This window comes from Triplophysa dalaica, chromosome 13, assembly GCF_015846415.1.
Source record: "Triplophysa dalaica isolate WHDGS20190420 chromosome 13, ASM1584641v1, whole genome shotgun sequence".
NCBI classification, from domain to species: domain Eukaryota; kingdom Metazoa; phylum Chordata; class Actinopteri; order Cypriniformes; family Nemacheilidae; genus Triplophysa; species Triplophysa dalaica.
The window spans coordinates 6,251,883-6,263,172 of record NC_079554.1 but is presented as its reverse complement, the minus strand read 5'-3'; the positions used below and the strand labels follow the sequence as shown (position 1 = coordinate 6,263,172).

General features: G+C 36.4%; 1 protein-coding gene across 1 annotated transcript; it reads left to right on the top strand.

The window, feature by feature from the left end:
• Positions 1-1,978: 1,978 nt before the first annotated feature.
• Positions 1,979-9,969, top strand: psmc1b (proteasome 26S subunit, ATPase 1b). The gene is made up of 11 exons (XM_056764675.1): positions 1,979-2,042; positions 4,090-4,143; positions 4,223-4,319; positions 4,511-4,635; positions 4,783-4,968; positions 5,040-5,168; positions 5,734-5,830; positions 6,301-6,490; positions 6,588-6,739; positions 7,042-7,196; positions 9,011-9,969. Exons 1-11 carry the CDS (start codon positions 2,040-2,042, stop codon positions 9,143-9,145), a joined length of 1,323 nt encoding a protein of 440 aa, XP_056620653.1. The 5' UTR covers positions 1,979-2,039; the 3' UTR covers positions 9,146-9,969.
• The last annotated feature ends 1,321 nt before the right edge of the window (positions 9,970-11,290 follow it).

The window sequence follows — 11,290 nt, the reverse complement described above, 5'->3', positions numbered from 1 at the left end:
GCGGAACCACTTTAAGTGTTATATAACCATATTTTGGGTTCTTCAGTAGTTCTTCAGAGGTTCTTTGGGATGACTGAGGTGCTATTTAGCACTACTTCCATATAAAGAACCTATTAAGCCCTGAAGAAGTTCTGAAGAACCACTGAAGAACCACTGAAAGCACCAAAATATGTTTTTATATTAAAGTGGTTCGAGCCAAGAACCACTTTTAGTGCATAGCACCCTTTTCTAGAGTATAAAGACATGCTACTTATCCTGTGACATACTAACCTCTCTTGCTGATCCTTTGTCTGAAATCCCTCATCTCCGCCATCATCCTGATACGCAATAACAATTCCATTTATTTATCAGTGCCTTACTTCTAAGTGCTTAGTCTACCTCATCTGCCATTACTCAACTGTAGATATATACAACTTCTGTAAAATAATTTTCACCGAGATTGTGTAATTAGTTTTATTATAGTGATTACATTCCATCATTTATAGTTATTTTAATGAAAAACAAAAAAAAATCATTCTTACATCTTTATTCCAGCAAGACACAGAAGCTGGGTCTGTCAGTCTCAAACTGCAAAAAAAAGAACTTGGTATTTTTGTCATTGTTATTCTGTTTGGATATAAAATTCTTAATCAAGATGTTTAATTTCTGAAGTTTTGTTTTCTAAATAAAGTTGTTTTTCTCATCAAGTATGTTAATTTATAGTATCTTTATCTCTTGTATCTTGTAGCTTTATGTCTAACATTATGCACTAGGGTGTCTTATCACAAGAAAATGTCAAATAAATAAGGCCCAACCCCCCTTCAGTTAAATCCCACAAGTGTTAATCCTAATGCTTCTAAAACCCAACTCTTTACTACCTGACACACGGTGTTTCTCGGCAGTGCTTTATTCTTTTACCGTGCATTTATGGCTATAAAATGCACAAACACAGCGCAGTATAATTGCCAGAGACATTTCTATGACATCATTGAATCCACATTACAAATTTTTTTGTAACGCATGTATATTTACAGTTTACACATTCAGTTCAATTCAAGTTTATTTATATAGCGCTTTTCACAATGTGTATTGTTTCAAAGCAGCTTTTCAGGGGCAAACAGGAAAAACAGAAAAGTTAAAACACAGCACAGTGCATGGTATTTATACGACGAGTAAGATCATTCTAATAAATAATATCTAATTTCTAATTAAATAAATAAATGAATGAATGCAGTCTCCCTTCACTTGCTCCTCTGCTGCTCAGTAGTTTTAGTATCTAGTTTTGAAAGAAAAGGTTGAATGACTGACTGACGTATATAAAAACTGCCATCTGCTGCCTGGTGCATGGTTTTATGCTTGGTAAACATTTTATTGCATTTTTTCAACATTTCGTATACTATTTCCATAACTTTATATCCTATTTAAAACATTAATTTCACAACAGTATTTATGCAATTGTAGCCTAAAACATGATTATATTTATATGCCAGTGCAATCACCATTTTGTTCCAATAGACTTTTCTTATGTTAAGGGGAGTCAAGGACAAAAAAACGGAGTAAAAAGATAACAATCATATATTAACCAAACGTATTAAGTGCAACGTTACACCAAATAAAACATAAATGTAGGATGGTTATAATGAAGGCAAAGATAAACACTAAAAATGATGGCTAAAAGTTGATGTTGGTTATGGACAACTTTATTAATGTCTGCACAATTATGCACAAACGCCAAATGAATGCTGAATAGGGGTGAGTTACAATTCCTTTACAACTGTTTCAATTCGTTTTTTCAACTCTAACTATTGCTTACTGGAGCCGAAACGTTTCTTTAAACATAAATCGTAAAGAATTTAAATCAATTGACAAATTGTAAACTTTATTGTGTTTTTATCCATAAAAACAATAGCTCCACCACTCACTCGTATTCGTTTGTAGGTGAGTTTTGACAGGACTTTAATGGTGACGACGTTGACGTACGATTCAGTGGCCGATGCGTGGGAATTTGACCCTTGAGGGATCCGTAGTGACGTTTATTGTGCGAGACCAGCCGGGTTAAAATGGTGAGTGAGCCAGCAATTTGTTTATCGACATCTATTTATTATTTTACATGATCGTTTATTTCTACATTAACGCTGCGATATAAAAATGTAATGTGGAAACATCTTGTGGAAATAAGTGAAAACGATAAAGGCCTAAAACTGGGGGAATATTTTTTTCAAAACAAACATTCCCTCATTTAAAACATGAAATTTAGTTACCGTACAATGAATTTACAGTAAACTACGAATTACTCATAAAGTTCTCCTAAACTTTTTTTTAATCAATTTTAAAGTCACGCGATTTCAAGATGTAGTTTATGTTGTTGTTGCTTGATTTATTTTCATTCTAGTCATAAATGAAAATACCGGACTAACGTACTACACCGTACTGTATGATGATGACAATGAAATTAGTTTGATTAATCGGTCTAAAATAAACGTATTGTTTCACTCGGTTATATTGGCCAGTCAGTTTATCATTTTAGATAACATTCACATAGTGTACGTGTTTGTTAGGGATGTGCGGTGACGGTATTTTCCCACCGGTTAATCGACCTGTAAAAACACCGTTGGTACCGGTCTCACCGGGTTGCTTGTCGGGGATTACGGTGCGGCCGAAAATGTGGTCGTGCACACGTCTCTATTTACTTTCACTTTAATAAACGGCAATTCAACGGCATTTGCTTAAATTCTTGATTGGTCCATTACTTTTCTTAATAAAAATACACACAAGACGAATAATCACTGCACACATAAAGTTAAGAACAATTTTTTAAACATTCAGGTTAAATAAGGTTCCTTTATCAACAAGACGAATAATCATTGCTCAAACAAATAAAAAACGGTTGATTTGTTTAGCTACGGGACCCATTTTGGCTGCCTCATTTTGTAAATTCAGTGTAACCTCCAGATTCTACCACCTTCATCGGGCAAAGTTTACATGTTGTCTCATTGACGTTTTCATGTTCCCTTTTGGCATTGGGTTTAAATCCAAAATATTTCCAAATAGGCGCTTTTGCATTTCGCTTTAAAACCAAATCTTCCGCCATCGTTTTGTCCGTTAACTCGACTTACTCTCCTAACGTGAAATCCGAAATCCATAAATGAAATGTGACACGTGCTGCTGATCTTTATTGCGACATCTGTTTTGCTTAAGCTAAATTGAGAAGATTTTATGGCGCGTTATTGTACTCAGCCACTTACTGAATTAAGTGCTTCTTGCTATAAAACAACGGTGCTGCGATGGGCAAGTAATCGGTAGGCGGGTTAAACACCGTGTATCACCAGTGTTGTCAACTCTTTTCAATGGAAAGTGTCACTACCCGATCCGTCCCGGAAACACGATTTGTTCCGCGAAAGGGCGTCTAGTTCCGGCCGAATCAATTTACGGCAGTTTAAAAAAAAAGTAAAGTAGTTTTACACAACTCGTTCCATAACGGAAATATTTTTTTTATAAAGTCTTTATTGAAATTTTTTTAATGTATTTTGATGTTAAATGCAATTTTCAATAAAGAGTTTATTAAAAACATATTTCCGGTATGGTTGTTATGGTTCCGGTTGTGTCAAACTATGTATATTAACCGTGACACATTTCGCCAAAAAAAGAGAATCACTAATAAAAACTATTGTATATTCGTTTTTCTATATATAGTAAAATATTTTATAAATAAAAAATATTTCTCACTGTTAACATTTTTTATACTGTATTTTCAATGGTATTAAAAAATGAAATAAAAAAGTATCAAAATTAATTAAAAAAAATACTATTTTCCGCTCTTAAATGGGTAGTGTAGCCTATTCCTAGTTCAGTACATTTCTCCAAACCCTTACAAATTGTAATTTGTTTAATGTCTTTTGATGTCTTTGACTACTGTCACACTACTTTTTTTCATAATCTTAATTATTAGTTGGGCATAATGTTAATTCCAATAAATGGACATTTTACTGTTAACCCTAATCTTGGGAGTCAACCCCAAATTTCTGAAATATTGCTTCAGTCCTTCAGTACCCATTAGACTCTTACATCTGGGCTCTCTATAAATTGAATCATTTCTCTTTTTAATCTCAGGGCCAGAGCCAAAGTGGAGGACATGGACCAGGAGGTGTAAAGAAAGATGATAAGGTGATGGATTTTTTAAAACTGTGCTTTTTTTTCTTATCCTGGTGGCCTTATTTAATGTTTTAATCTGTCATTTGAGCAGGACAAGAAGAAGAAATATGAGCCGCCAATTCCAACTAGAGTGGGCAAAAAAAAGAGAAAGTCCAAGGGACCTGATGCTGCTAGCAAACTGCCTTTAGGTACATACAAATTACAATTAAATGTCAGTAGCCAAACAGATTTTATTGATTTATTGAATTATGACAGAATTTATATTTTTGGGTGAACTGTTCCTTTAAGACCTGTAGTCTGTCGTGATGCATATCTCGTTTTGCAGGGTTTTGGGTTCAGGTGAATATTGTTTTGTCATGTTTTTGTTCTTTGTGTGTAGTCACTCCTCACACACAGTGCAGACTGAAGCTCCTAAAACAGGAGAGAATTAAAGATTATCTTCTAATGGAAGAGGAGTTCATCAGAAACCAAGAGCAGATGAAACCTTTGGAAGAAAAACAGGAGGTGTTTCATCCATTTTTATTTATGTCAGGGTTTCTAATGTCATGGAAAACCAGATAACATCATGATCATTTTTAAATGCAGATATGGTATCTCTCTCTCCCTATTTCTTTGTTTTCTTAAATCATATTTTTCTATTTTTTATCCTAGGAGGAGAGGTCAAAGGTCGATGACCTCAGGGGTACCCCTATGTCTGTTGGAACTCTGGAGGAGATCATTGATGACAATCATGCCATAGTCTCCACGTCTGTGGGCTCAGAGCACTATGTCAGCATTCTCTCATTTGTCGACAAAGATCTGCTGGAGCCCGGCTGCTCCGTCTTACTTAACCACAAGGTAAATCACCCACAAGGCCTAAGCTATCTTTTGAATTTGGGTGGACTGAAACCTGTTGTTCTTGTTTGAAGGTCCATGCTGTCATTGGGGTGCTGATGGACGACACAGACCCTCTCGTTACAGTAATGAAGGTGGAGAAGGCTCCACAAGAGACTTATGCAGACATCGGTGGACTGGACGGTCAGATCCAAGAAATTAAAGTAAATAAAAGACAAACCTTTGCTGGATCAAATCATATGTAAAGAGGCCTGAGGCTACCTAGTATTTAAAGATGTCATGAATTAAGAAATCAATTTTAACCTGAGTTTATGTTATATGTATGAACTGAAGTCTTGTTACTGAAATGACACCTTGTATTGACACCAGGCACAATGGACGCCAGGTCCGGGAATGTACCTTAAGCCATGTAGACATAGAACACACACCCGCATTTGTGATGATTGACAAACTGCTAACCATAGCGAGATATTTTTTGCGGCTAAAGGTTTGTTTTGTCTGTCAGTTTAAACTTTAAACTAAATCACTGATACACACTTTTTTGCAGTGTTCCTTTGTTCGTTATTAATTAGCACTATTATGCTTGTTGTTTGGTCTTGGATCAAAAAACCTCGGCACTTAGGTCTTAATAAATGGTCAGTTGCAGATTTTATAAGGCTTGTTCGTGACACTTTTAAATAAGCAGCAATGTCATAGTTTATTGTTTTAGAGGGAACTTTGCAAGGGTATTGTGTAAACTATAAAGGTGGCTGTTATCTTACCCTGTAGGAGTCAGTGGAGCTGCCTTTGACCCATCCAGAGTATTATGAGGAAATGGGCATCAAGCCTCCCAAAGGAGTCATTCTCTACGGCCCCCCTGGAACAGGTCAATCTCATCATTACCATAGTTCTTTTTTGTGATTATTTGACATATATTGAGATATAAATTATTATTTTCTGTGCTTTTTTAAAATAATACTTCATTGCACTTTCCATAAAAAGAATGTACAACATAGGGCCTGAAAATGTATTTAGAAAATGTATTTAGTATGATTTTGAAACTTTCTGGGAATACATGTTAAATAAACCACACAATTTGCTAAAACATAGTTGGCTTGAATGGCTTACATTAAATTAATATTTTGACGAAATTAAAGTGGCACTAAGGAAGGGACTAACTAGTTTGAAAAAAAAGATTTGTGGTGAATGTCTTAATATGTTTCTTTTAAAGTTACCTATGTGTGAAACATCAATTGTGTACTATATCTGTGGAAGGTGTTATATAGTAATAGTAAGTCGTAAGAGCTGTGGTGATGTCACAAAAATAATTCATTGTTTGTTTGCTCTGGACAATAGGTAAAACCCTTCTTGCCAAGGCCGTGGCTAATCAGACATCAGCAACATTTTTGCGGGTTGTTGGGTCAGAGCTTATACAGAAGTATCTCGGTGATGGTCCTAAACTAGTACGTGAGCTGTTCAGGGTGGCTGAGGAACACGCACCTTCTATCGTCTTCATTGATGAGATTGACGCTATTGGAACTAAAAGGTAAAGCAATTTCGAGGACTTCATTTGAGGTTTTTACTTATTTTTTTATTCCAAACCCTGTCTGATGTTTCTGGTCATGGTGTACTCCCTCATGCAGATATGAATCAAATTCTGGAGGTGAGCGTGAAATTCAGAGAACCATGTTGGAACTCCTCAACCAGCTGGATGGCTTTGATTCACGTGGAGATGTAAAGGTCGTTATGGCTACCAACAGAATAGAAACCCTTGATCCTGCACTTATTAGACCTGGTAAGATCCTTAAAGTTTTCACCATCTAACTACAAATGTGATGGGTGTTGGGCATTATGAAATACAGTCTGTGTCAGATAAAGCACATTAGACATCATCTTGTATGTCATTATAATTAGATATCCTTGAGACGCAACATTTTATTTTTGCTAATCGCACAAAAAGTAAACTTTTAATAAACATTTTCCATTAGCGGATACTTCACTTTCTACCCAGTTTCAAAGTTCCAAAAGGCGTATAGTTTATTTAAGATGTGCTGGCAGGCTATTGTTCAGCTCTCTGCTTTGTCTTGTGACGTTTAGGTCGTATCGACCGTAAAATTGAGTTCCCATTACCGGACGAGAAAACAAAGAGAAGGATCTTGCAGATCCACACCAGCAGAATGACTGTTTCAAAAGACATGAACTTGGATGATCTCATCCTGGCAAAGGAAGACCTTTCTGGAGCTGATATTAAGGTATGTTGATATGTATGTTTTTATTAAATATTTTTTTATGAAATAAAATATTTAGAGGCCCATAGATACATTTAATGGAAATTAACTTATTGAATACACAATACAATTCAAGTTTATTTATATAGCGCTTTTCACAATGTATATTGTTTCAAAGCAGCTTTACAGGGGCAAACAGGAAAAACAGAAAAGTTAAAACACAGCACAGTGCATGGTATTTATACAACGAGTAAGATCATTCTAATAAATAATATCTAATTTCTAATTAAATAAATAAATGAATGAATGCAGTCTCCCCGTAAGCAGGCCAACACTGCCCTGCTGTGGCGAGGAACCCAAACTCCAATGATTGATTAATGGAGAAAAAAACCTCGGAAGAAACCAGGCTCAACCGGGAGGGCCAGATCCCCTCTGACGTGTCATAGCTGCACTCTGGTGACATGTGATTTTAGTTTAGCATTTAATACCAAATATTGTAACTTCAGCATTAATAAGACAAATAGTCCGTCTTTGCTCTTGGTTGGGGATGTAGTGGTCCGAGCTGGGATGGTCCGATGGTCATATTTCTCTTGGCTGGTGGTGGAATTGCCTTAGGTGGAGCTGGGATGGTCAGTCAGTCTGCAGCTGTAGCTGGCGTAATCTCAAATTGGGGATGGGCATCTGTCGGTCGTCTGGACATGGTGGAACTTCTTCCTACCTCGGGATGTGCCTCCCGAGGCAGAGGCGGAAAGAGAATAAAGAGAATAATTAGCGTAGCTGCTGTTCATTAACTATGCATTAAGTGAAAGCTTGGCTGAAAAGATGTGTCTTTAATCTAGATTTAAATTGGGAGAGTTTGTCTGACCCTCGAATAGTATCAGGAGGGCTATTCCAGAGTTTAGGTGCTACGTATGAGAAAGCTCGTCCCCCTTTGGTGGATTTTGTTATTCTAGGTGTTGTCAAAAGTCCTACATTTTGAGATCTTAGAGAGCGTGATGGGTTGTAACGTGATAAAAGCTCGGTTAAGTAAGTAGGTGCTAAACGGTTCAGGGCTTTGTAAGTAATTAAAAGAATTTTAAAATCAATACGATACTTAATGGGTAGCCAGTGAAGCGATGATAAAACTGGGGTTATGTGATCGTATTTTCTTGACCTAGTAAGAACTCTGGCAGCTGCATTCTGAACTAACTGTAGTTTGTTTATCGATGATACAGGACAACCACTAAGTAGAGCATTACAATAGTCAAGCCGTGAGGTCACAAACGCATGAATAAGCTTTTCTGCGTCTGCAACAGATAAACTATTTCGTAATTTGGCAACATTTCTAAGGTGGAAGAAGGCAGTTTTTGTGATATTTGAGTATACAATACAACAAAGTGCGACAGCTTCTAGTTGACAATCCCAACATTTTTTTATAAAATAAAACGAAAAGGTAAAATTGGTCTAGTAATGTTATTTGATTAACTAACCACATGCTAATTTGCTTAATGTTTAATAGTTTCTGTATTATATACTGTTTGTAATACATTTTCGTTCTGAAAATGTGTGATTACAAACAGTTTCATCGATATACAGCATTCTGAAATTGTAATAATACCATGTATTCTGTGTCTTTATTATTATGTCTAAGTAGTGCCTAAATGTACAGTATGTAAAGCTAACTTGCAACAATTCAAAGTTGTGAAAGAGGCTGTATAAATAAAATTGAATTGGATTGAACAATGCTGACATCACAAGCTCTACTGCCCTCTTGTGTTGTATTAATAAGTTTCTTTTTAGAATGGACTGTAATACAGTAAAAGTGTTAAATGTGTCCCTTTTTGATTTTCTCTCTTCAGGCTATCTGTACAGAAGCAGGGCTCATGGCCCTTAGAGAACGGCGTATGAAAGTTACAAACGAGGACTTTAAGAAGTCGAAAGAAAATGTTTTGTATAAGAAGCAGGAGGGTACCCCAGAAGGGCTATACCTCTGATCTTTCTCCACTTCTCATTTCTTTGTGCTTATGTCCCCCTCTGAGTGAATGATTGGCAAAATTTGTTCTTTTTCAGGGCAATATATTTTTGTGAACTAAAGTAGGTTTACCCAACAACAATTTAAGAATTGAATTATTAGATCTTGGCTCTACGCCCTATTAATCAAAATTATTTAAACCATATAAAGTTACGTCAATAAGATTTTTTTTCTAAGAATATTGTTAGCTGATGTAGTCCCATTACATTGTAGTCAGAATACATTGATAAGCATTTGTGACTTTCTGTGTGTATTTCAATTTTACACACACATACCTATATACTGTATATATTTGACCCTGCCTGTGAAAACCCTGCTATTTTTTTGTGATTTATTGTTTTTTACATAACTCATTGTGGTGAGAAAGGCGGAACGGGAGCCGTGTGGCGGGGCCGGTGCCGTGAGTGATAGTTGGAATCAGCTGTGCGCACCCCGGTCCCGTATATCTCACGGAGGAAATCGGGAGAATAAGAGGACGAGCGAGGGGACTGCTGAGGAGAGAGGACCCGGCCCGGACATGTGTTTAGTTTGTGTTAACAAACTTATAACATCCTGATATTATTTTCAGGGAAATTGACTATAAAGCATTTTCCTGCATTTCTAGGAATTGTATTTATTAAGTCATCAAAAAGTGACAGCAACAGACACTGCCTGCAGAGACAACATACTTTAAGAGGGAAAACAATGATTAATTTTCCTTCAAGAGAGGATCTACTAAATGCTAAAGGATGAGTGTCATACTGTCTGTCTCTTCCTCCTCTTTAATAAAAATGCATCCCTGATGTACAGGAGTATCAATCGAAATTCTCTAGTCAGCAGAAAGCAGCCAGTCTGCGGCTTTTCGCACAATCACTCTCCTTAAATCAGTTGGACCATGCACTCACTGCCTTCACATCAAGAGACTTTCAGCAGAGACCAGCACACTTAAAGCCAAAGCTCTGCGAAGACCCCTGGCGGTGTTAGAAATGCTAAACTTCTCTAGATATTTATGGGAGACCATTTATCTCACGTTTTAAATAATTAAATTACACAGGTTATCAAAGAAACCCACAATGAAGAACAAAATGTGAAATCCAGTCTAGGCTATGTGATCTTCCACCCTGGGACACCAGGATGTCATGCACAACCATTCTGGTTTTATAGACTGAGTGGTTTCTTGGCAAGATGTGATAGTTACGGTCTTTTGGGACACAATCATTCAAATTAGTTTTTAGTTTATTTGAACGACTTATAACAGTTATTTGTTGCTGATTCTGTGTACTGGATGCTCCTGTCACAAAAAACAACTTCCTTGTATGTGGAAACATACTTGGCAATAAAGCTCTTTCTGATTCTGATTATTAAGGAGATTGTCTGAAGGCGCATGTAACTTAACATGAGGCAAAAATGGTTCTAGTAAATGGGCTAGTGTGGGCTTTTGTGATTTTAAGCTATTTTAAAACATGCATTCCAATAAAGTTCAAAAAAATTATTTAATCAAACCAGCATATGTGTAAATGCCACAGATTCCAATGTTGAGTAATACATGTAATCCTTGCCTGGAGACAAAAACGAAATACCTAAATGCATTGCAAAATTGACTCTTTCATCAATGAAAAAAACAGATTATTCGGCATTTGTTGAGTGGTATAGTCTACAGACGTCATGTGTTGTGCATTAGCCAATAAAAAGTGCAGAACATAAACCTGATTATTTACCGTACTGCAGTTTAGGATAACTTTAGCAAATGTAACCAAATACTGGTTCCAACGTGAAAAATAAAGATAATAAATACTAAAATAAACCCTGGCGCATTGCAGGTCTAGGGCGGCCAATAATGCCCCCCTTTACATTGTGTATAATATTGCAGGTCTGTGTTAACCAATCAGGTGCTCTGTAGCAAAACAACACCGCAAACGCTGAAGCGGAGGGAAATCCACGTGGACTACTCCGCCGTGAGAAACTAGCGCCACACAATCTTTTGACAGAGCTTCTTTTAATGTATTTAGTAATGTATGGCTAGAATGGTTGCAATGAGTTTGAAACGATTGTCCCTAAGTATAGAACATTATATTTTATTACATTTCACATTTTACACAAATATATATAAAAGTGACCCATCCCATAA